The sequence below is a fragment of the Ailuropoda melanoleuca genome, chromosome 6, assembly GCF_002007445.2.
Source record: "Ailuropoda melanoleuca isolate Jingjing chromosome 6, ASM200744v2, whole genome shotgun sequence".
In the NCBI taxonomy this organism is placed as follows: Eukaryota; Metazoa; Chordata; class Mammalia; order Carnivora; family Ursidae; genus Ailuropoda; species Ailuropoda melanoleuca.
In genome coordinates, this window is record NC_048223.1 from 101,544,608 (window position 1) to 101,571,423 (window position 26,816).

General features: G+C 43.4%; 1 protein-coding gene across 1 annotated transcript; it reads right to left on the reverse strand.

Annotated features, from left to right (window-relative positions):
- On the reverse strand, positions 1-24,291 carry CPN1 (carboxypeptidase N subunit 1). Its single transcript, XM_011231121.3, has 9 exons — positions 23,816-24,291; positions 19,193-19,389; positions 14,413-14,568; positions 12,735-12,917; positions 11,114-11,225; positions 8,248-8,387; positions 6,925-7,024; positions 3,979-4,097; positions 1-280 (listed from the first exon to the last, which is right to left on the reverse strand). The coding sequence occupies exons 1-9, from the start codon at positions 24,036-24,038 to the stop codon at positions 167-169; spliced, it is 1,344 nt and encodes a 447-aa protein (XP_011229423.1). The 5' UTR covers positions 24,039-24,291; the 3' UTR covers positions 1-166.
- Positions 24,292-26,816: the final 2,525 nt, after the last annotated feature.

Genomic DNA, 26,816 nt, shown 5'->3' on the forward strand with positions numbered 1-26,816 from the left:
TTCTGAATTGTTCTGAATATGTTTATATTTAAATATGTCCCAGGTAATAAAATAGAAAGAAAGCTCCATCTGATGGGAGAGCAGGAACAAGCCTTTCTGACACATGGCCCCAGCACCATGGCCCCCAGGCAGGGACTCTCGGGGCCACGCCGCATCCATCTCCTTCCTAGCTGACCCAGGGCTGCGCTGGCTTTGCTAAGACTCTGCCTCCATGTCCTGAGTTGGGAGCTCTCCTCGTTGGGGTGGCTTGAGGGACGCTTCTCTTGAGATGGAAGTTAACCTGGAAGAAAAAAAGAAGCAGCTAGGTGAGTAGAGGAGTCAGTTTTCTATTTCCTGGAATTGAACTTGGGGAAGACCTGTTTGGTGCTGCTTTCACCACAGTTCCAGGTCCTGAGGGCATGGGACTACGGAACATTAGTACAGCAGCGCGGGTGGTGTCAGGCTTGGCCGATCGTCCCAAGAAGTGGTGCCTAATCTCTGGTGATACATAGGGTGCACCTGGATGAAACTACACAGCTGCTCTATCAGTATTAGAAGAAAAGTACACTACACCTCAAACAGCAATTTCACCAACACTGTCACGCAGGGCGGGAGCTGCGATTGACGCTGCGGTAATAACCCCCTTTGGGCCCATGTGTGAGTCACAGGCGTCGTGCTCAGGCATGCCAATGAGTCGCTCAGACCTTCAGATCAAAACTTGCTGCTGTAATTGCTTGAAAATATAGATAGTAGAGACGATGCTGATTATTACATGGATTCTTAAATTCCAAATTTCCACGTGCAGGGAATGCATCCTTGCCAGCAGTACATTAAAACCTGCCCTCTGGCCGTGGCACGCAGACGTCAAGCTGCCTCTGACAAGTGTAGATCTGCTGGACGCGGAACCATCCTAGCAAGAGGGAGTGGCGCAGTGTTCTAACCACACTCCCCTGAGGGATCCTTGGCTTCCAGGCCCGTGGAACAGTTTGAGCTGCTGAAGCCAGCTGGGAGTTGAAAAACAGGCAGAGAGCTCTCCATGGGGTTATTTTCTGCCTCTTCCACAAAAATCCACAGCCAGCTTTTCTGCTAGTTCCCCAAAGTAGAGGAAATCAGAGCTAACGGTACTGTATCATTACCATTTCGTGTCTAGTAATTCAGAGATCTAGGAAAGAGAGAGAGAGAGAGAGAAGGCAACAAAATACGGGAAGGACAGAGGAGAAGGAAAAGGCCTGACGCCTGGCCAGATGTGGGAAAAAGCAAAGAGGACACTGGACGGCTCTGGGAGATATTTGAAAGAGTCTTAACTGTAACATGAAAACCCTCTGGTAAATAATCTTTTTTTTCTTTTTTCTTCCCCCAGCCAGATGGATCTCTGCTTTAGAATGAAAAGAGGGACAGGTTCTCCTGTGATCAACAAAGGGATTCTTAGCTGTTTTTTTCTCTGGGAACTATATCCAAAAGACAATTTTTTTCTTTCCGGGTTATATTTGACATAATGATAGGTTATGTTAATTTATTTAACGGCTATACAACAAAGGAAGTGAAATCTTTTGCAGTAGAGTACGTTCCTTCAGAGGATTTGCAGTTGTTGGAATCTGGCATTGAAGAGCACCTGTAAGACAGGGCTCGCGCATGCGGCTGTCAATCAGTCATTTGATTTTAGGGTAGAACAAGAAAAAGGGATGGGAGAAGATATTTGCAAATGTCTTATCAGACAAAGGGCTAGTATCTAAAATCTATAAAGAACTAATCAAACTCAACACCCAAAGAATAATCCAATCAAGAAATGGGCAGAAGACATGAGCAGACATTTTTCCAAAGAAGACATCCAAATGGCCAACAGATACGTGAAAAGATGCTTAACATCACTTGGCATCCGGGAAATACAAATCAAAACCACAATGAGATACCACCTCACACCAGTCAGAATGGCGGAAGTTAACAAGTCAGGAAACGACAGGTGTTGGTGAGGATGCAGAGAAAGGGGAGCCCTCTTACACTGCTGGTGGGGATGCAAGCTGGTGCAGCTGCTCTGGAAAACAGTATGGAGGCTCCTCAAAAAGCTGAAAATAGAGCTACCCTACAACCCAGCAACTGCACTACTGGGTATTTATCCAAAGGATACAAACATAGTGATTTGAAGGGACACAAGCACCCCAATATTTATAGCTGCAATGTCCACAAGAGCCAAACTACAGAAAGAGCCCAGATGTCCGTCAACAGATAAATGGGTAAAGAAGATATGAGATAATAGATAGATAGATTTTATATATATATATATATATATATATGAACAAAATTTAAGAAACAAAATAAATGAACGTAGGAGAAGGGAAGGAAAAATAAAATAAGATAAAATCAGAGAGGGAGACAAACCATAAGACTCTTAACTATAGGAAACAAATTAAGGGTTGCTGGAGGGGAGGGGGCTGAAGGGATGGGGTAACTGGATGATGGGCATTAAGGAGAGCACAGGATGTAATGAGCACTGATGAATCACTAAATTCTACCCCTGAAACTAATAATATGCTGTATGTTAATTAAATTGATTTTAAATTAAGAAAAAGGGGTGGGGGGAGAGAAAGCTGGTTGGGAAACTGGGACCAGATAACAGGCTGCCATGGCAGAGTTAGTCTTTGCTTCCTGCATCAGCAAGTAGATGTAGTTTATAATGTGCAGGAGCTAAGAACAGAGGGAGGAGAGGGGAGAGGGGGAACTATCTAGAAATTTCAGAGGACTTTTCAGAGGATGTAAAGAACTCTTTATTAGGATCCTTGTGTTAAAATAAGGGGTTATGAACACAGGTTGTAAGCTTAGCATGAGGCCCTGTAACACAACAGGCTGGTTAAGAAGGCAGCCCTGAAGGCCCAAGAGAGCTTGCAATGGCAGCTCCACTTACTGGCTGTGTGACACTAGACGTGCTTCTTACCTTCTCTGAGTTTCAGTTTCCTTGGCCATAAATGGAATACTTACATGTCCCTGACAGAGTTATTGTTAAGGTTAAATGAGATCATTCTGGAAAGCTCTCATATTGTGTCTCATACATAGTAACCATTCAGTAAATGGTATCTGTAACTGTATTTGAAAAAAAACAAGCCACTTGACTGCACAGAGTTAACAGGGAAAGGGGCGAGTGGGTAGGCTAAGCTCTAGAATTGTACAGAGAAGGAACTGGACAGAGTGAGGAGGCCATAGGGAAGAGTGGACTTGTGGGAAACAAGGTCTATAGGTGCTCATTAAATAGGATTGCCTCATTAACTTTTCCCCATTTGAGAAATCTGAAGATGAGCGTCCATGATCTCTGAGTTTTAGCTCTGAGATCCTAATCTAAGATGACCAAAGCTGAAAAGGTCCAGCCGGTAGGTAAAAAAAAGTTCCTTGCTCCTTGTGCTACCTCTAAGAAACACCCGTGGAGAATTGAATACCGGAGATCAGCTGGCTCTTTTGCTGAGGTGAGCGGCCAGTAAGACTGTCTGGCACACGGGGCACCAGGAGGGCGCAGTGCGCCATCTGGTGGTAGTCCCAGCTCATGGCACAGAAGCATGCCACCCAAGGGTGTCCATCTGGGCAAGGTCTCTGGGATTTACAAACTAACATTTTTTGAGCACTTTCGATGTACAGGTCACTGTACTAAATGCTTTATATGCACTTTCTCATTCCAAACTCTTTTATAAGACTCTTAACTATAGGAAGAGTTATCACCAATTTACAGAGGAAGAAACTGAGGAATACTGATTAGGTATTGTCCAAGGTCTGTGGACAAATGAGTCAGATTTAGAAGATAGTGCTTTTCATCATTATTCTATGTTAAAAAGAAAAAAGGGAAAAAGCCAAAAAGAAATGGTGAAGGATATAATAGGAGAATGACAGGAGAAAAATAAGTATATGAGAGCAATTTTTTTTTTTTTAAGTGAAAGAATGAAGCTCGGCAGAGATTAGAACCATGCAGTGGGTTGTGAGTGATCGTTACAGTGCTCTGTGAAGGTCAGCCTAACTCACCAGTTTTGGTTCCCCAGGACCCACGGTCACAGTCACTGTCTCTGGGTCGAACCCAGGTGCTGTGGCAGTGACAGTGTAGGTACCTGGAAGCAGGAGCCTGAAGTAATCGCCATGGTCACCTAAAAGTTACAAGAACATAAGTCAGTCTGCTGATTAGAAATTTGCCATTTGAGGCCTTGATATGAAAACCGTCTGAGGGTTTTAGCTGACCACAAGGTTGATTTTTTTAAAATAGCGTGATGAAACTGGTTAAGAGCTAAAAGAATCTTAGGTTATTTTATGTAATAAGAGCATGGGCTTCTCAGCTCACGGGACGTAGGAGTTGCTCTGTACTGAGAGTATTGCGTTTAATTCTATGCCCTGTACTTTAAAACAAACTCACGTCCAGGAAAGGGTCACTCGGAGAAAGGTTGAAAGATCTATGAATGTTTTGTATGGTAAAGAAACTACATGAGACTTCTGTTTCAATGTTTGAAAAGCCACTGTGAAGAAATGGCATCTACCTAAAAAAATAAGAATGAGAACTATGAGTTTAAATTGTAGGAGGAAGATTTTGCTAGATAGAAGGAAAACTACTGTGACAAACACAATTATAAAAAAAGAAATGGACTGCTTTATGAAATTGTGAGCACTGAATCAGAGAATGAATGAGCATCCGTGGAAAAGCCACACAGTTGTGCAGTGCACAACCTGCATTTATGGACATGGTCCTGCACTAAATGACATGATGACCCTGAGTTAGAAAACCAGCTGTCAGTGGTGTTGTATGAGTGTAATCTTCTATTAAGTGGAAGGGCTAGACTAAATAGCCACTAAAGCTCTGATTTTGAGAATTCTTTTTTTTTTTAAGATTTTATTATTTGTCAGAGAGAGAGAGCACAAGCAGGGGGAGTAGCAGAGGGAGAGGGAGAAGCAGGCTCCCCCCTGAGCAGGGAGCCCGACGTGGGACTCAATCCCAGGACCCTGGGATCATGACCTAAGCTGAAGGCAGATGCTCAACTGACTGAGCCAGCCAGGTGTCCCTGATTTTGAGAATTCTATTTTTAATATTTCTTCCATCACCTTCTAAAGGGGAAAATAAAAATCAAAAGAAAGCCTATTTTTCTATGGCAGGGATATAGCATTTTGGCTAATGACTTTGTATCTCTTTAGAATCAGTTGTGACCATGCCTTTGAAATTTCTTTTAAGCAATGAATAATTGAAATAACAAATGCAATTAAGAACGGGACAGACTATAAATACTAAGGAAGTCTCTTCTCTGCCCCCTATTAAATGTCTGTAATTCCTTTAAAAATACTTAAGCAAAAGCAGTGAGTTATTATGCATATGTTGGATAGTGTAAGTTATACCCCAGGGGCTGTCTTTTTCTTAATTGGGGACTTACACCCAGGAATGGTTAGCTAGCATTATATCAGAAAGCCCCAATTACAGATACAGCTATTACAAGGGCTTCAGTTATCTTTGTCTGTAGTCAACACTAGATGCTTTTCTAAGTAGCATAATGAATGTTAGCAATGAGCTTTTTCAGTGGTGAAATGAGTAATTTGTTAATTTAGCATGAGTATTGAAATTGGGCTCTTATTGGTAGAATTAGAGGTATTCAATATATATCGATTGGCTAGAATGTTTCAGACATTCCCTGTCTGTGCATGAATAGGGTATAAAAATCTAGCAAGCCCTGAAGTTCTGAGGGATGCCTGGGTTTGACGCCTAAACAGTCTTGGGTCCAGCCACTGGTATGGAGGATTCTGGCTGTCTGATGCTTGACTATGAGGCTATAGAATCCTGCCTTTAGAATGTTGCTGCTTTTGCTTGAATGAGCCTCTCATGTCAGATGTGTTGGGATCCACCTCCAGTAATATTAGCTATCTCCTTAAAGTTGAGATTTCATCCAGTTTAACCAGACTGTAAGTCTGAACTGTAAGATGCCTGCATGCTGTTAGGCATCAGAGTCGTAAAATGTGGCTGAGACTTGCTCGTATAGAAGTTTTGGGAGATAGGCAAATTTTACCCACCCCTGACCACTGGTACCTACTGCTCTACATTAAAACCAAAAGGAACTGTAAGGTATCATCAAGTGTACCAACATACACAAAATGGGAGCATTAGAGGAGAGGAGAGGAGAGGAGAGGAGAGGAGAGGAGAGAAAGAAAGAAAGAAAGAAAGAAAGAAAGAAAGAAAGAAAGAAAGAAAGAAAGAAAGAAAACCTAAGAGTTGCGCATGATCAAACTCGGCTGGGGCAGTTTGCAACACCTGTGCCATATGAGATACTCTGTACCATCCCAGGAGGTTCCAGATTGGTTCCAAGAAGATCTGCCTCCGCCATCACTCTTGCCCTGCAACAAGCCTACAGAATGCATCTTGCTAACTCTTCCCTGGATGGAGGTGTAGTGAAATGCCTGGGTCAGGGATAAGACTAAACATCAGTTTTTTTTTGTTTGTTTGTTTTTAAAGATTTTATTTATTTATTTGACAGAGATAGAGACAGCCAGCGAGAGAGGGAACACAAGCAGGGGGAGTGGGAGAGGAAGAAGCAGGCTCATATCAGAGGAGCCTGATGTGGGGCTCGATCCCATAACGCCAGGATCACGCCCTGAGCCGAAGGCAGACGCTTAACCGCTATGCCACCCAGGCGCCCCTAAACATCAGTTTTATATTCACACCAGTATGTGAGCGACCAATAACCTCAAACCCAGAAAACACCCCTAACTAAGTTGTATGAGGCAGTGACTCCTGAATGCTGGGAGAGACGTTACATCTTTCTGGTCCTGGCCTCTTAGTTCACTGTCTCTGTGTCTAGCATCCTTCCTTTCTACTGTCCCCAGCCCCAATGTCCTGGACACCCCTGTTAGCCTCACTGGCTTACAAACTGGCCTCCTGATCATGCTGAAAAAAGGTGAGGACGTGAAGGCTTCCTTCTCACCCCACTAAGCATGGCCACCTACCCGAAGTGACGTCATGGTTAATCCCACTAACAGAAATGACAGCTTCCGCAAGGTTATTATAATTCTCATCAAGCACCATTCCCTTGATGCCCTGGTGTACCTGCGAGAAAGTTTACAGTGCATGGTTATGACCATAAGACATGTGTTCAGTGTTTGGGAGTCCTAAAGCCCTTTCTCATATGTTTTTACATTCGATTTTCGCAAAGATTATGATAATAGCCCCTTAGCTAGTCTCTCCGCCCTCCTGTTCCCGACAACCTCTCTCAACAGCGTGCTCAAAGTGATCCTGTGAAAATCCAAGGCAAATCATGACACTAGCCTACTCTCTGTCTCTATGGATTTGACTACTCATAGAAGCAAAATTATAAAATGTTGTCTTTTTGTGACTGGGTTATTTTTCTTTATATACTGTCCTCAGAGTTCATCCATGTTGTAGATCTCAGAATTCCCTTCTTTTATAGGACTGAAGAATATTCCATTGTATCTCCAAACCACATTTCATTTACCCACTCATCCATCAATGGATAGTTGGGTTGCAAGCTGGGTCACAGTTACCTTTCAGCTACTGTGAATGCTGCTATTAGCATCGGTGTACAAGCATCTCTTTGAGATCCTGCTGTCGGTTCTTTTGGACCTACACCCAGAGGTGGGATTGCTGGATCATGGACGCTATTCTGTGTTTAATATTTGAGGAACCACATACTGTTTTTCATAGTGGCTGCATCATTCCAGATTCCCAGCAACAATACACAAGGGTTCCAATTCTCCACATCCTTGCCAATGCTTGCTACTGTCTGTCGTTTATGGTAATTTTTTTTTCTTTTTTATAGAGGTCATCCTAAAGAGTGTGTATTTGATTTGCATTTCCCTAATGACTGCTTGTTGCAAGCCTTGCATTTTCTGTGGTGTCCCCATCAGGGTGTCTCTTTTCCCCTAGAAATCTGCATAAATTTCTCCCTCACCTCCTTTAAGTCTGTTTAAACGTCATTTTCTCTGTAGGGCCTTCTTCATTAGATTTCGCATTTAACAAGTCATAAAATTTACTTTACTATTCTGTTTAGTGTCTGTCTCTCCTCCCTAGAATACAAGCTTTATATGGGCAGGGGTATTTGTTTGCCCATTACCCCCAGCATATGGTACAGCTTCTGACAGATAACTGTGCTCAATAATGTTGAATGAGTAAATCTGATGGGTAGAAACAGCCCAGATGTATGCTATGGAGTCAAAGTAAAAGTCAGAACTAAGCCTCACAAAAACACCTTGCCTACCACCGGAAAACACTTTTCTTTCTGTAACCAGGAAAGTTCAAGTATGGGATTTTACCTGTTCCAAGAATTGGATTAGGGCTTCCCGATTACCCAGCCACTCACGCTGTAATTCCTCTTGGCGAGGAAACTTGTCGCAACTCAGTTCCAGTGTGATCTCAAAACAGTTGGTATGGAGATAGTTAAAGTCTTGCATTCCTAAGGGGAAGAGGGCAGAGGGAGATCTGTATAACCTGGATCCCATCAATGCCCCCACTCAACTCTCCACAACCACGATTTCTCCGCACCCCGCCATGACCTTCCATTCTACCTCTCGGTCTCCATGTATTTCTTTCCTCCAGAAAACCTTTCCCCAGCTTCCCAGTTTCCTCTCGTCATAAATGCCCATGTTGTCACCCCCATCCCCTCCTCCTCCCCATTTCATCCCTTAAATTCACTTCATGACCCTCAGCGTTTCCACAGTCTGCTGGTTAGTGGTGCCTTGATCTGAGACCCCGCACTTGTACTGCCTCCGGGGCACAGACCTTCTCTTTGGGTGATGATGTTCTTCAGACCTTGGAGGGTAGAGAGAAGATGAATGTCTTGCTTTCACATCCCTCCTCCTATCTGAGAACACAGCACTAACATGAGAACAGTTAACCCAGAAAGACAGGCCCTTGGAAAAACAGAAGCAGCTATAGTTTTCTTCCATCGAATGTCTGTCTGCTTCTATCTTCTGTATTCTCCAATCGAATCAATGATTTTTTAATATACGCCCGATTTATTAGAGTGGTATTTATGTAACGGGTATTGGGTTAAAAACTTCATCGAATCAACTTCACCTGCTCTAAGCTGATGAGCATGAGTGGCTGTTACAGAGAGAACGGGGAAAGTTGGAGAACTGTGCCTCTGACACTGGATCGCTCTCTGCATCAGAATCATCAAGAAGGCTGTGCCTTCCAGCCGAATACAGGCTGCTTGCTGGGCCTTCACTAGGGTTTCAGTAGGTATGGGGTAAGCCCCCTCTTCCAATTTGCAGTTCTAACAAGTTCCCAGGTGATGCTAATAACACTGGTCCGGAGACCACACTGTTGGAACAATCATTTAAATGAGCTGAATAAACTTGGAATTGTATCAACTTATTTTAGGGCAACGATTTTCAGTGGAAGCATGGTTAATGGTTTCCCAGATGATGGGAAGGGGGAAGGAGAAACAAGTACAATTTGGAAAAGTATATTTCATATTTTAAATTGGGGGGAGGGTGATCTATTGGTTTTCTAATGCAAACTAAAAAAAACAATAATAAAGTTCAACAAAATCTTCTCACTTCGTGTTCAAGCAAGTTTTCAGCCACAAGAAGTGGATCACTTCCCAGTACTTAGTGACTCCCTAACCTTCCTCCTCCTTACTTTCCATAGAACCAGCTACCAGCTCAGCTCTTACCAGTGAGCTTTCTATTACCTGGGCTCTGTCCAGGTCAGATTTGAAAGTATGGAAGAGAAAGCTGCTAAAACATGATGCCTGAAAGAACCTGGCTTCCTGCTTCAGCCTCCTCCCTATCTTTAGGTTCCCTATCTACCGAAGGTTCATAAACAGAGGTTCCAGCTCAACCCCTGGTGTTGGGGAAGGCCCAGGGAATAGAGAGAGAAGCCCCTGCTGGAGGTTTCTGCTATGCTATCAATAGCCAATGTCCATGGCAAACACTGGCTCACAGGAGATGGGCAGGCAGGGTACAGAGAGCACACAGCAGAGGACTGCTGGTGTCCAGGCCAGCTCCTTTGGTCATCTGTTGCTATGTAAGGCATAGTTCCATGCTACTTAGAAAAGACCTTAACAGGGGCGCCTGGGTGGCTCAGTTGGTTAAGCACCTGCCTTTGGCTCAGGTCATGATCCTGGGATTCTGGGATCAAGCCGCACACTGGGCTCCCTGCTCAGTGGACAGTCTGCTTCTCCCTCTCCCTCAGACTTTCTCCCCTGCTCGTGCTCTAGTTCTCACGCTCTCTCTGTCTCTCTCAAACGAATAAATAGAAAAACCTAAAAAAAAAAAAGACCCTAACATTTGGGGTGCCTGGGTGGCTCAGTTGGTTAAGCATCTGACTCTTGATTTCAGCTCAGGTCATGATCTCAGGGTTGTGAGATCAAGCCCCAGATCAGGCTCTGTGCTCAGCGAGGAGTCTGCCCAAGATTCTCTTTTTCCCTCTCCCTCTCTCCCTCCCCCTCTTGCTTGTTCTCTCTTTCTAACAAATAATCTTATTTTTTAAAAAAGAGAGAAAAGAACCTAACATTTCTAAGCCAGGCATTTCCAAATGCTTTATGCACATCGTTTTGCTTAATATTCACATCAAAATTACAATGCAAGTATTGTTATTCTTTCTTTTTTTGTTGTTGTTGAAAGAGAGAGAGCATGGGGCGGGCCAGAGAGAGACGGAAAGAGAGAATCTTAAGCAGGCTCTGCACCCAGTGTACAGCCTAATGTGGGGCTCAATCTCACAACCCTGAAATCATGACCTGAGCCGAAATTAAGAGTCAGATGCTTAACCGACTGAGCCACCCAGTTGCCCCAGAAGTATTGTTACTCTTACAGATGAGAAACTGAAGCACAGAGAGGTTAAGTAATTACCCGGAAGCCACGTAACTGGTAAATGGGCAAGCTGGGCTTCCACCCAATGTACCCTTACAGCCACACTCTTAACCACTTGACACTATTTCCCTCCTATGCCCTGATCTACTGTGTAAACCACCAGTTTTAAAGGACCACACGGTGGTCCTACCTTCGTTTTAAAGAATCACAAGATGATAGTAAATGTCAACTTAAGACTTTTCCATTTCTCAGATCTCTACTTGAATGCAAAATTCTATGGTTTTCCTGTTGTTTCCCTGAGAAAGAGAGATAAGCCCTATTTCACTTTGGCTTGCAGCACTGTTGTACCCAGGACTCTTCTTACCCCTGTTGAGAGAATACCAGGAAGCCCCATTGGTGATGCCATCCGGGAAGTAATCCCCACAGTTCCAACCTTGGTGCATCCATCCATGTGCGTACGAGTAGACCTTGGCCAGCTGTAGGTAAAATAGATGGAAAATGCCCTGAGTGTTCCCAACTCATACAGCAATGCTCACACTCAGAAATAGGGTGACACCATGAAAACCCACTATGTATAAACAACTGATTACTTGCCTTAGTGAAAGAAAATACCAGCAGGCATAGGAAGATGGGGTTTGTGTGTGTGTGTGTGTGTGTACATGCACACACGCATGTGTGGGGGACTAGAGTTAGAAGAGCTGTATTCTGATCTTTCTACTATCTGGGGGATAAGTTTCTTCAAGTGCAAAGTGAGGGGTGATATTAGATAACATATAAACTCCTTTCTAGGTGTACCATCTTCTAGTTGAGTTTTACGGAAGAAAACAAGGAGCAAGTAAGATAGGCCTTGGCCATGAAAGCGATTACAGTAGTCCCCCCTTCACCCATGGTCTTGCTTTCTGTGGTTTCAGTTACTCATGGACAACTGTGGTCTGGAAGCAGATGACTCTCCTTCTGACATATTGTTCAGAGTTCAATATGTCAGAAGGTCAATAGTAGCCTAACGCTAGGTCACGATGCCTACGTCATTCAGCTCATTTCATCTCACCGTGCAGGCATCTTATCATCTTGCCTCATCACAAGAAGGGTGAGTGCAGTACAGTAAGATTTTCTTTAAAGATTTGTTTATTTATTTGAGAGAGAGAGCAAGAGAGTGAGCACGCCCACAAACAGGGGGAGGGGCAGAGGGAGAGGGAGGGAGAGAATCCTCGGCCCAGCTGTTGAGCACAGAAGCCGACTCAGGGCTTGATCCCAGGACCCTGAGATCACGACCTGAGCCAAAACCAAAAGTCAGTTACTTAACTGACTGAGCCACCCAGGTGCCCCTACAGTAAGATATTTTGAGAGAAAGGCCATATTCGCATAACTTTTATCATGGTATGTTGTTATAATTGCCCTATTTTATTATTAGTTATTATTGCTAATCTCTTATCATGCCTAATTAATAAATTAAACTTTATTGTAGGTACGTATAGGAAAAAATTATATATAGGGTTCAGTACTATTTGTGGTTTCGGACAGCCACTGGGGGTCTTGGAATGTATCCCCAAGGATAAAAGGGGGACTACTGTATGTATTGGGGGTGAGAGGTGTGTTGGAAGGAGAGGAACATACGTGGAATCTCTATAAGTCTCTTTCATTACTACTTCACAACAGTGGAAAAAAAGAGATTACTGGAAGAAAAAAATATAATAATAAATTTGCTTTGCAAAGCCATAACTGGTGTTATTCTCTGTGGAATTCATTAATGAATTAATAATGTTAATTTTTATATTAATCATATTTACTAATATAGCAACTATAAAAGAATTAGTCCATTCTTTTTATTCTCCTGCTGTTTTGAACTATTATGTAAATATTTTTTCATGCACAAGATCTACTTTTCATTAGTGTAGCCATATCATCATAACCTCGTTTATTAGACCCCCTAAACACTCTCCTGAGCCTCAGATGCCTCTGGCCAGATGAGTTGCCATTCTGCACACCTTCTGGAAGAGCTTGTCGTCAGGCGTGGGGGTATTGGCAGTGCGGCGGAATCCTCGGACCCGGTGCTCCAGGGACCTGTCATACGGGTAATTGGCCACCACTGCCCCTCCGTGGAGATTGGCCGAAAGAATGAAGTTGAAGGAGCGGATCCACTGGATCACAGCCTGGGTCTCAGGTTCCACCTGTGGAGAGATGAGGGCCTGGCGGTGAAGCTGCAACCGGAGGTGCCAAATGGCTCTCCAAACGAGTCTGTCAGGAAGCGGCCTGAGAAGATGGCATGTCCGAATACAACAGAAAGTGTCCTCCTGGATATGAGAAGTCTAGTAGATGGGGAAATTTTGGTCTTTTGCCTGATGGTTTAAAAAATTAAGTAGACGCACTCTTTTTCAGAATGAAATCGCATATGGAATCCCAATTTACAAAACAGCTAAAAGAACGAGCGTTTAGGGCAGTGAAACCATTGCGTATGAGACGATAGCAGAGGGCAGAGGCCATGATCCATTCGTCAAAACCCATAGAATATACAACACAAAGTAAACTACGGACCTGGGTGATGATGAGTCAGTGTAGTTCTTCGACTGTAACAAATTACCACTCTGATGTGGGGAGGTTGATCCCTGGAAGCCAGGGGTTTATGGGAACTCTGTACTTCCCCCTCAGTTTTGTTGTGAATCTAAAACTGCTCTATAAAAAAATAAAGTCTGTTACTGAGAACTTAGCAGGCGCAACTAGCAGCTGCTGAGAAATTCAAAGTTCAAGGTGAAGCTGTCTCAAACATTCAAGAAAACACCAGACTCCAATTGTACACAGGAAGAGCAAAGAGGAAGAGGCAGATCCAACAGGTGTAGAGGTCAAGGACATAGAATTGGTCATGTCACGAGCAAATGTGTCAGGAGCAAAGGCAGTCCGAGCCTGAAGAACAGCAGTAATGTTATTACATGACAATGTAATCATCAGAAAATGGAGAACTTTTTTTTTTTTGGTGTTTCAAAAGAATAACTATAGCTTGGTTTGAAATTTGTACTGTTTCTATCATTCTTAAAGTTGTGGCTTCTTGTTGGATGGAAAAAAAAAGTCTATTTAAAAAAGGGAGAGAGAGAGATTGGTTTGAAGAGGGGTAGCATGGTTGGAGAGCTCAGAGTTCCCCGAACCTCCCTCTACAGCTAATTGTTGGTGAGCACACAGTGCGTCCCATGTAAGGGAGACTTCTCTATAGGTGCTGGTCCTCTGCCAACAGTACAATGCAGTAGAAAGAATGTTGGCTTAGGAGCCAGAAGACCCGGGTTTTAATCCCGAGCCCATCAATTACTAGCTGTGAGAGTTGTAAAACAGGGACGGGTGACTGCTCCGTGCACTCCCCCCACAGTGTTACAATGATCAACTGAAACGCTAAGACAGAATTTTGTACAACTGTAAAGTACTGAGCAGCCAGCCGTAGGATAGCGCTTTCCTTTCACTACTGTGGCCACTAACATCAAACAGTATGTGCTCTGTGAAGGGCTCTCCGCTGGGGGAGAGAATGAATACAAAGGGCAGAAGATACCCTTCCTACCACTCTGGACAGATTAACATGAGGTTAAGTTGATGCTAAATTCTTGCCTGTTTAACTGATGTGAAGATTGCTAGAAATTCCAGATCCCGATGTACCTGCTTCTGCATGCAGATTTCGTCTCCTACCTGACTTTTCCAGTTGTCTGGAAGGGGCAAGTGGTGGTTGGGGCCTCCGTGTTTCTCGTTGTAGTAGATGTAGGTGTTGAGATCAGGGAAGTTGCGGTTCAGGTCCACTCCATTTGCATTGCTCCTGCCAACCAGATACCCAGAGCTGTCTGCGCCCTAGTGGGGAAATGAAGAAATGAAAAAGGGAGGTTTCCGGCTGAGTCCTAGAGTTGAAGAAAACTATGTGGCATAGTATTTTGGGGCATTAGCTTAATCTATCAAATGATGTAGCATTTTCTTCTTTAATTCATCCAAAGTCCCGATGGCACGGTTCAAGTTTTCTTGTAGACCACATGCTGATGGTAGAGATCCCAGGAGAAGCTCTAACAAGAGTAGGGTGTTTCGGAATAATGGGAACCTCTATTTTTTTTAAATATAGCTTTATTGAGATATAATTTACATACCACGAAAGGTATGATTTACACACCATTTTAAGTGTACAAGTCAACGAGTTATTAGTCCCTGCTGACACAGTCTCATGAGCATCAGCACAATCTAACTTATGAAGATTTCGAACACCCTGAAAAGAAACCTTATGCCTATCCCACCATTCCTCATTTTTGTCCAGTCCTGGGACATCACTTTTTCTCTCCACAGATTTGCCTTTTCTGGCCATGTTAGTAAGAGGGATCACACATTAGATGTTCGGCTTTTATCACTGAGCATAATTTTTTTGAGGTTTCTCTGTGTTGTAGCATGTAACAGTACTTCATTCCTTTTTATGGCTGATTAATATTCCATTCTATGGATTTACTATACTTATCTATTTACCAATTAATAGACTATTATATGGCCCTAGATCCTAGGGCTGCTCTAAGCTGTAACAAATCACATGAACTAGGTGGCTTATCACAACAGAAATGTATCCTCTCACAGATCTGGAAGCTGGAAGTCTGAAATCAAGATGTCAGCAGGGTCATATGTTCCAAAGCTCCAGGGGAGCTCCTTCTTTGTCTCTTCCAGCCTCCAGTGGCTGTTGGCCATCTTCGGTGTTCCTTGGTTGTAGACGCATCACTCCAATTTCTATTGCCATCTTCACAGGCCTTCTTCCCCATGTGTGTCTCTGTACAGATTTCTTTTTTCTTATATGGACACCAGTCATATTTAAGTTAGTCACCCCAATCCAGTATGATTTCACCTTAACTTGATTGCATATGTAAAGACGCTATTTCCTAATAAGGTCACAGCCAGAGGTTCCAGGTAGACATGAATTTGGGAGGGGGATACTAAGCAACCCCGCAAATGGACATTTGGATTATTTCCACTTTTTGGCTATTGTGAAAACGTTGCTATGAACATTCCTGTGCAAGTCTTTGTATGGATGTATGTTTTCACTTCTCTTGGGTAGATACCTACTGGAATTGCTGGGTTATAATTTAAGTCTATATTTAACTTCTTCAGAAACTGCTAAACTGTTTCCAAAGCAGCTGCACCATGGAAATCAACCCAACCCCTTTATTTTTTAAATTTAGGATCCTTGTTTATTTTTCTTCTTAGCAGTATAAACTTCCTGGTTCCCTTAATTTCTCAGCTCACACTTCAAACTGTATCATTTATTCGGTCATGTAGTCACTCATTCATTCATCCTTGTAGCCAAGCAACACTCACTTAAGTGCATCTCAAAGCCCTCTGAAAGACACTAGGAAAAGAGATAATGAGACATTAGGCCAGCCTTCTAGAAACTCATAATATATACAGGGAGATAGATATATATGTAAATAATTAGATATATCAAGTAGTAAAATAGAGGTATGTTCAAAGGCCTTCACAAAACTGAAATTCCGTTCGATGTTTTGTATGGCACTGGAGAAGGGGAATGGGTCCTTTGGAGCCCTGTGGACTGAGAGTAGAGCCCAAATTGGTGGCTGTTCCTGGAAGTGGGGTGAATGGACGGATGTTGGGCAGCTAAAGACTCACAGATGTACTACCACTTTCATATTTAAAAAAAAATCCTATTGTTCTTAGATTTCTCTATTTTTCATGGCATGCTGCTCATATTTACTCTTATATCTCATTGAGAACATAATAGTTATTTAAGCTACCTCAAGTTTCCTACATTAATTCTGTTCAGGGGGGAAATATTTATATAATTTTTCAATTGGGAGTTTGATTTTTCACTTCTATGAGATAATGATTTTCATTACATTTCCAGGAGTTTTTCACTACTTGCTCCTTCATATCAACGTAGCTTCTAACTGTGCATATTAACAGCTATGTTAATTTACTTATCAGTTGATTCACCAATCATACCAGGTCATTAGGCTGGCAGGTGGGGCATTTCCCTAACAGAAAGTTCCCATAAACAGGGTAGGTGGTATGTTCATTCATTCCCTATTCCTGCTGCAACAAATTACCACATACTTAGTGGCTTAAAAAACACAAGCTTATTATCTTTTAGTTTTGGAGGTCAGAAGACTGAAATGGGTTGCACAAGACTGAAATCAAGGTGCCAGGAGGGCTGTGTTCCTTCTGAGGTCTCTAAAGGAATCTGTTTCCGGCTTTCCCCCCCCCCCCCCCCCCCCCCCCCCCCCNTTCTAGAGGCGACACACATTCCTTGGCTCATGGTCCCTTCTTTCCTCTTCAAGACCAGTAGCACAACATCTTCAAATCTCTCTGACTGTGACCTTCTGTTTTCCTCTTCCACATTTGAAGGACCCCTGTGATGAATTACACTAGACCCATCCAAATAATCCAGGATATTTTAAGGTCAGATGATTAGCAACCTTAATTACATCTGCAACCTTAATCCTCCCTCGCCAGGTAACATAACATATGCACAGGTTCTAGGGATTAAGATTAAAAATCTTTGGTGGGGTGGGGAAAGGAGAGACTATTCTGTTTTACCTACGGGTACCTTTAGTATAGTGGATAAGCATGACTTCCCTGTGTAGCCACGCAGACAGGTTTCCTCTGGGTATGGCAGGTAGTTCTGGGAATTTGAGAACCTGGTGGGGCCTCTCTTGGGCTCAGGTTCAAGATCTGCTCCCTCTGAACAAGTACACAACAGGTGAGCAAAGGTGACTGGCTCCCCAGAGGTGGCTCTAGGATTTAGGGGGCTGGCAGGGGTTTTCTCCACTTTCTCCCACCTCACCTCATTCCCCAAAAGATGTGGGCAAGTCTGACATTCTTCAGTCTCCCCACTGCAATATTGGGAAGGACCAATAGAAGGAAAGCAGCCAGGCTAGAGGTCTTCCCTCACATCTCTTTCAAATATTCCTGCTACTTTGGAAACTCAAGTCTCGAGATGTTAATGTGCACCTTTCTGATTTTCCAGTGTGGGAACAAAACTTTTTTTTCTCATTTGTTGTGTTGGCAGGAAGTTGTGAGATTGCAAGGGGCAAATCTGTGTTTCATTCAGCATTTTGGCTCCCTTCCCCTCCCTTCCTCTACTTACCTCCCCAGCCTTATCCTCAAGTAGGTCTAAAATGGGACGGGCCAAAAGGACAGATGTTGTATGGTTCCACTTGTATAGGACAGAGTGGTCAGATTCATGGAATCAGGGAGTGGAGGGTGGTTGCCAGGGACTAGGAGGAGGGGGAAATGGGGAGTTCCTAATGAAGGTACATAAAGTTTTGGTTGAGCAGGATAGATAGATTCTGGAGACCAGAACTGGAGACAATTTTGTACCTACGGCCAACAATATTGTATTGTACACTTAAAGTTTTGTTAAGAAGGTAGATCTCATCTTGGGTGTTCTTACTACAATAAAATTTTTTAAAAAGTAAAGTAATGAAATCTAGTCTTAAAAATGAAAAAAAAATTGCAAGACTACCTCAAAGAGACATATTTTTAAGTTGGAAAAAAAAAAAGCCTCTTTAATTTACAACCCCCTGCCCCCTCATCCAAAAGCCCAAACAAACCAGGTTTAAACACAGCTTTTAAAGGAACATATCCATTGTGTAAGGCAGATGCCTGGCTTCACACTGGAAAAATTCGTATTCAGTAGATGCGGGGGGAGGAGGCTAGGAATCTGTATTTCAAAAAATCTTCCCCTATGATTCTGATGCACAACCATACCCCACAAAAAAATCATTGATTTAAAGTTAAGCACACTAACATTTTGAAATTATGTCAGAAAATAAAGTAAAAGCCCATAGACCCCTGCACAACATAATTCTAGAATAATTTAAAGGCTGAGTACTATACTACAGAGGAAAAAGCTGTACAGAAATATAGTATTCACTTAGCAAAGTACACAAATATCCAATCACTATGTTGTACACCAGAAACTAATATAATATTGTGTCATTATACTTCAATTTAAAAAAAAAATACAACCCAAAACATGAAGACTCTAGAATTAGCCCGCAACCACACAATTCTGGGACAAGCTAGTTCTATTCCCCCCAAATGCAACTGGAACTATATCGTGGGAGGGAGAAAAGTATGTAGGGAAGCAAGCACCGAGGGAAGAAGGCCTGTTTTGCAAGAGCCCTCCCTTCACACCTGTTGCGTATTTTCCAGTTTAGGGAGCGTTGTCACAGACCGCCTCCCTGATTCTCACGATAAAGCCGCGAGGTCAGCGGGAAAGGTGTTGAGAGAACGAAGCTCGAAGCTCGGAGGGAGCCCACGCTCACTGCCTAGGCTGCCACAGGGCTGAACCCGGTCTCCGCACCGTGCTGTGCACCCACCGGCATTCTCTCAATGACACGGGGGCACTGGCAGCGGGACCGGGAGGATGCTCTGACGGACGGGGCAGAGGGCTCTGCTGTGCGCAGGGCCCCGTGCCAGGGCTCGGTACCTGGGCGGCGGCCACCTCGTAGCCGTCGGGGTTCATGGACGGCAGGATGTGCACGCGCGTGCCCTCCAGCAGCCGCACGATGCGCTGGTTCCCGCTCCGGAACTCCTCGCACAAGAACTCGGCCAGCTGCAGCAGCAGCTCGCGGCCCAGCGCCTCGTTGCCGTGCATGTTTCCCACGTACTTGACTTCCGGCTCCACTGCAAGCGCGAGAAGAACACGCAGGAAGAGAAGATGGGGAGAGCTCGCACGTGCCAAGGACTCCTCACCTTCCAGGGGGGCCTTTTCCCTCTTTTCCCGTAACGAATAAGTGAAAATCTTACGCTTCGGTTGGGTGTTTCCAGTGATCCCTGAGGCCTTTGTGAACAAATTGCAATTATAAATGCCACAGAAATTCATGCCACCGAACCCCTACTGTGTTCATTACTCCTAATCTTCACAGAAAACCTGTGAAGAAGGCATGATTAGCCTCAGGAGGAGAGAGGAACAGAAGCAGCTGAGTAACTTGTTGGAGTCCCTAGTTAATTAATAAGATGGAGGCCCAAAGCCCAGGCGGCATTTACAGTAGCTTGGTACTTCTCAGAAATAAACCTTTCCAAGGTAAAGGTGGTGTTTTCCCAAGACCTGCTTGTATAAAGTCTGGGTTGTTATGTTCCATAGATGAGAGAAACCATATGAGGGAAGAAAGGGATAAAGAAAGGGGGGTAATTAGAAGGGGGAATGAAACATGAGAGACTATGGACTCTGAGAAGCAAACTGAAGACTTCAGAGGGGAGAGGGTGGGGGAATGGGATAGACCGGTAATGGGTAGTAAGGAGGGCACGTATTGCATGGTACACTGGATGTTATACGCAACTAATGAAGCATCGAACTTTGCATCGGAATCCGGGGTTGTACTGTATGGTGACTAACATAATATAATAATAAAATTAAAAAATAAAAAAAAGTCTGGGTTGTGGCATAACAGTTCCTAATCGTCCCAGTTGAAAACTGAATTTTCCTGGTACCAAGAAAACTAAAATATATCTGAGAATGCCATGTCTTGAGGCACAGAGGAGGAGTGTGCCTATGCCTTCTCTTTGGCTATGCTAACTGTTCAATTGAAGTAAGAATTGAGGGCTTGAAAAGAGCCTCTAGAACCGCTTAAAATCAGTCTTGCCTCCTTTTAAAAGGGAGAAAAGCTCTTGCCACTTGATTTCTCTTCCACCCCACACTCTCCTGCCTCCGTGACTTTTCTGATTCTGGACCTCTTCATCTCCACATTTCCAAATCCTCCTCACCATCCTTCTAGGCTTAGTTCAGATGTCACTCACTCTGAGAAGACATCTTGGTTTCTCCCTGCTGGGAATGAACTTGCTATTGAACTTTCCTTTACTTTCTACTCTGAGTTTTACCTAATTTTGCACATCTCGTGTTTCCTTTACTAGATCGGGCCTTTGCAAGGTATGCACATTTTAATTTTCCTTAGGATACAATCCACTGTATTTATCTTAGTATACCTACAGCAGTCTCTCCCAAAGGAACGTCTATAACCCACGAGGATTGTGTAGTGAATCTTCTGTAATGTGTATTTTTAAATCTTAAGGTATTTCTTTAATCTTAGATTATGTCTTTCTTTTCTTGGCGCTAAAATATCCCTTCTTTTAGAAAAGGATGGTGATACCAGATGGCAGGTAGTATTCTTCAACATCCTTGTTCAGCAAAATAAGATCTGGAAAATCTATGTTGGTCCCCTCCAATCTCCTATTAAAAAATTTTTTTTAAAACTAAGGTGAAATTCAAGTCTGGGAACTACTGCCCTATAGAACCCAGCATAATGTCTTGCACCTAAAGGTGCTTAATATAAAACTCTGTCTCCACTTTCCATTTATCCAGAATAAAACCACTTCTCATAACAACCCCTGCTATCATCTTGGTTTGAGCCCCATACGCTGACACCTGGTTTGTTACAGGAACGCTCCTTCTCGACCCCTTGCATCTGCCCCGCCCATGAAGTCTATTCTCCGGAGTCACGGGTCAGCAAGCGTTTTCTGTGAAGGGCCAGATCTAAATACTTTGGGATGGTAGGCTATATTGTCTCTGTCTAGCTACTCGATGCTTCCAGCAACAGCAGACATAGTCAATACGAAAACAAATGGGCAGGGGTGCCTGGCTGGCTGAGTCAGTAAGGCATACGATTCTTGATCTTGGGGTTTTGAGTCCCAGCCCCATGTTGGCATAGGGTTTACTTAAAAAAAAGAAAATGGGCGTGGCTGGGTTTCAGTGAAACTTTATTTACCTAAACAGGGCTGGCCCTCAGGCTCTAGTTTGCTGACCCCCATTCTGAGTGCTCTTTTAAAAATTCTAAGTCAGGTTGTGTCATTCTTCTGCTTAAAACCCTCCAGCGGCTTCTCACTTTACTCTGGAAGCCAAAATCTTTACAAAGGCTTATAAGGCACCACATGATCTCCTGCCCAGTATCTCTACCCCCAATCACACCACTCCCAGAGTGAACATTCCCATTGTTCAGTCTGCTGGAGCCACGGAGGGGGCGGGGGNACATCGGAATCTGGGGATGTACTGTATGGTGATTAACATAATATAATAAAATTAAATTAAAAAAAATAAAATAAAATAAAAATAAATTCTAAGTCAGGTTGTGTCATTCTTCTGCTTAAAACCCTCCAGCGGCTTCTCACTTTACTCTGGAAGCCAAAATCTTTACAAAGGCTTATAAGGCACCACATGATCTCCTGCCCAGTATCTCTACCCCCAATCACACCACTCCCAGAGTGAACATTCCCATTGTTCAGTCTGCTGGAGCCACGGAGGGGGCGGGGGAGGGGGCTCCTTGCTGTTCCTCAGGCATGCCAAGCACACTCCTGCTCTTCCCTCTGCCTGCAAACGTTTTCTTCCCCAATTAGGGGGCAGCACGCTCCATCACATGCTCGAAAATCACCTCAAAGGAGAAGCTTTTCCTTAACAGCAATGACCCCCTCCCTGGCATTGACATTCTCTCTCTGTCTTTTCAAGGTTATTTTTCTCTATAGCACTTTTTCCTTCTGATTCAATATGTATTTCTTTCGTTCCCACTTGTTTCCCGTCTCACACCACTAGAATTAAGGCCCCCAAGGGAGGGGTCTTTGTTTTCTTCTCTGTTTGTTGTATGTTCAGAATCTACAAGCCCTTGCAGATAGCGCATCAGAGAAAGAGAATAGTGAGGACTAGAATAGGATGAGAAAGCCTCAAGGAGGCCTTGAATGCTAGGCAGTGGAAGGGGGCAAGGGAGGGAGGGGCTAACCTATAATGTCCACTAGCACCCACAGGCTCCTACAATGAACACACCCCCCAAAAGCATGGTGCTTTCAATGTAAGTGTGGCTTCAAAGCAAAGTCCTTATCCTCATTTAATGGCATAGATTTCCTTGAGCCAGCACCAACCCACCCTTACCCTCCCCCCTGGCCACGTAACATCCTGAAGCTGTCAGGGACAGGATCCACTGCGTGTGAGGTTGTCACTGAAGGATTCTAAGCAGGGCACTGAGAGGATTCTATCAGTACTTGGGGAAAGTATTCTGGCATCTGTGAGCTAAATGGAAGGTTTAGAGAGTGGTGGCAGGTAGGAGTTAGAAGAGTCAGGAGCCTAGTGCAGTGTTTCAGGGATGTTGTGATGGTGTTTGGCTAGTGTGGGGGATGTGGAAGTGGAAAGGAAGAGAGAGATTTGAAGCTGACAGGGTGAAGGAGGAACTGACATAATTTGGATGTCACAATTGCTGTAAGTAAAGAAGTGAGAAATTAGAAACAACTTAAATGTCTGTCAATGAACAGTTACCTACAACCATGTGATGGAATATTATGCAGCCCAAAAATACGACGTAGACGCACATTTATGGACATGGACGCTATTTCTAAAAGACAATGAGATGAGAAAATCAGTTCTAGCATGATTCTATTTTTATAAAAAAAAAATGTATGTGTTGTGGGGGTATTAAGCATGCATACAAAAAAGTCTGGAAGGATATGCATCACTATGTTTAACAATGATCATCTGTGAGTGGTGGGATTATGTGTGAGTTTTGTTCTTGTTTATCTAATTTCTATTTCAATCTAAACACAGATCGCTTTTATAATAGAAACAAACTAACAGAAAGTAATCCAATGAATAAAACTAATACCCAAGACCCAAGCTCTCTCCAGGTCCCATACACTATCACACTGTCATTACCCAAAGAGAAATCCCTAAACACTTTGTGGTTTCCTGGCACAATGAGAAGAGCTAATTGTTTCTGCTTGGTCTCCTGAAGCACTGGATAAAGATAGCAAAATAGCAGGGAAGAAAGAAGAGTAGCGGGAGGGAAGGCAGGGGGATGGGGTAGGAGCAGGGAAGAAGACTCACCTTTTACCATGAAGGTCTTGAGCAAACAGAACCTCAAAAGGAAGAACAGACTAGAGGCTGAATTGGGGCAGCAGCTCCCCAGAAGCAGGGGCAATTTGAGGGCTAAGTAGGGAAAGACTTAGCACAGCTGGAGAAAGAGGTGATACTTTATAGGTGGAGGGGTCCATGGACATCCCCAGAAACCACCCCAATTACTGGATTTGTAAGGGAAAGGTCCTGCCCCATCCACTCCAAGAACCGCTCAGGGCTTACAGGGCTCGTGGATTCCAGGGTGGTCACTGAATTCCAGCACGTAGAGGTGTCTTCCCTTCACACTGCGCCCGATGCTGTAAACCCGCGTGATGTAGGGGCATTCGTTGTGCACCTTGTACAGCGTCCGTACAAGCTCAGCATAGCGGTGGTGGCGAAAGGTCACGGGGGCAACCAACTTGAAGACAAGGAGGAGGTGGAAGGAGACTGAGAGCAGGCCTGGCATCTTGTTGGGCTTTCTCAAAGAGACCCACTAAAATGGGCTCTACCTCTCCCAACAACTAGTCAAAATCCAAGGGCCAAGAACCAGCTCTTCCTAGTTTCCCACCAGTAAACACCAGTGTGACAGAACCTGGCAAGGAAGTGCAGAATTGTCCCGTTCAGAGCTGGAAATTATTTATGTAGCTCGGGAACAGCCACTCATCTCTCCTCCCCCGTGCCTCTGCTTCTCCTAATCCAGGGAAACCTTTTGAAAGGGTTTTGTACTCCCCCAGAATGGGTAGTTTCACTGATTCTGGCTTACTGATTAACTGGACTGTAAACAAGCTTCGATAAATAGTTGCTTATAACCCTTTGATTCCCAGAGAATTTTCAGAAACTTGGCGTAGGCTTATTCCCTATATTACAATTTAAGGAGTTTTATTAATGAGAATTCTCTGTCCATTTCCATCAATCCCACACACAGATGCTAGACTTCTTCTGAAGTACAGCTCAGAGTTTTGTCCGTTTTCCCCCTCAAACATCTTTCAACAGATACCACTGAGAAAATGAAAAGATGAGCCACAAGCTGGGAGAAAACAATTGCAATTCATAAATCTGATAATACATCCAGAACACATCAAGAACTCTTACAACACAATACCAAAACAAGCAACCCAATTCAAAAATGGGCAAAAGATTTGAATAGACATTTCACCAAAGTAGATATACGAATAGCTAATTAGCACATTTAAAGATGGTTGCCATTATTGGTCATAAGGAAATACAACATAAAACCACATTGAGACATCATGTCACATCCACTAGAATGGCTACAATCAAAAAGTCACAATAACAAGTGTTGGTGAGAATATGGAGAAGCTGGAACCCTCCGATGGAAAAATAAATCTTACAGCCACTATGGAAAACAGTTTTGCAGTTTCCTAAAAGGTTAAGTATATACTTACTACGTGACCCAGCAATTTCACCCCTACGTATCTACCCAAGAGAAATGAAAACATACATCCACACAAAAACTTACATGAATAATACTTGTAGCAGTATTATTCAAAATAGACAAAAAGTGGAAACATCCAAATGTCCATTAACTGGTGAATGGATAAACAAAATATGGCATATATCCATACAATGAAATATCATTTGACAATAAAGAGGAGTGAGATACTGCTATATTGTGTCACATGGATGAACTTTAAAAGTATTAAGCTCAGTGAAAGAAGTCAGATACAAATGGCCACATATTACATGATCCAATTCATATAAATGTTTATAAGAGGCAACTGTGTAGAGACACAAAGTAAATAAGAGGTCGCCTAGGCTGGGAATGGAAATGCAGTAACTAAGTGGGCAGAAGTTTTCTTTTTAAGGTGCTAGAAGTGTTCTAAAATTAGATTGTACAACTCTGTAAATATACTAATTTACAGATTCATTGAATTGTATATGTAAAGCAGGTGGATTTTTTGGTATACAAATTATACCTCAATAAAGCTGCTTTAAAAAAGAAATAAAAATAATGAAGTAAGCCCCTCCCCACAAAGTTAACTATAAACTTACCGTAAACCCAACAATTCCACTCCGGGTACCTAGCCAAGGGAACAAAGACTTGCACATGAGAATGTTTATAGCAGCCTATTCGTAATAACCAAAAGATAGAAACTACCCAAATGTGCATCACCTGGTGAATAAATAAATCAAATGTGGTATATCCATATAATTGAACACGGCAGCACGGATGGGCTCCAAAAACACTATGCTAAGTGAAAGAAACCAACACGAAAAACCATGTATTAAATGATTCTTTTTCTATGAAATGCCTTGCAAAAGTAAACCCACAGGGACAGAAACCTAACTAGTGATTGCCTGGGGTTGGGGATGGGAATGGGGAATGGGGATTCACTGTGAACAGGCATGAGGCATCTCGTTGGAGTGATGAGGAGGTTCTAAAACTGGATGATGGTGATGGTCACACAACTCAGTAAGTTTACTAGACATCATTGAGTTGTACATTTAAAACGAGTGAATTTTATGGCATATAAATTATACATGCTTTCAAATTATACATGAACAAAATGTCAGTGGATCTTCACGCAGTATAGTGTAAAATACAAATGCCTCAGCCTGGTCTTCAAGTCCTTCCTACAAGGCCCACTTGTGACTTGCCATCCTGTCCCTCACCTCAGTGCAGCTGTACCACACGGCCTACTGTCTTCTGAGCACGCCCTCATTGCCTGCCTTCCTGCTTTTGCTCGTGCTGTTTCCCCAGAGAGCTTAACTCAGCTCCCAAACCTGGGTCTTCCTCACTTTCCCCTTCAATTGCTACTATAACCAGTCTTTGTATTTCCAATCTTACTGCTTTGCCTGTTATGTACTCATCCACTGTGCTGGGTGTTAGGATATAGTGCAAACCCACTGACACCCTGTTCCCGTTCTCTAGGATGGTTGTCGCCTCTAACACAGAGCCTGGCACAGGTGTGCACTTGTTAAATGAATGAACGAACAAACCCAATATTGACTTTTCCTCTTGCATCCTGCTGCTCTATCTCTAGCAAACTTTCCCGAGGAATTCTTACACTTACATAACCTGTCAGTAAAGACCACTACTTCCTCTTAGATATGTTGAGTGAACACTCTCTAGATAGGCCAGTCTAACTCACATGTAGTCCAGAGGTTTGGCCCAAGAGAAGTACCAAATTCTTAGTACCACAGGCCTGCTGCCTTACACCCATTGCTAAAATCCATAATATTCTGATGAGATCCTGACACCCCAGGTCATAAATCCAGACAG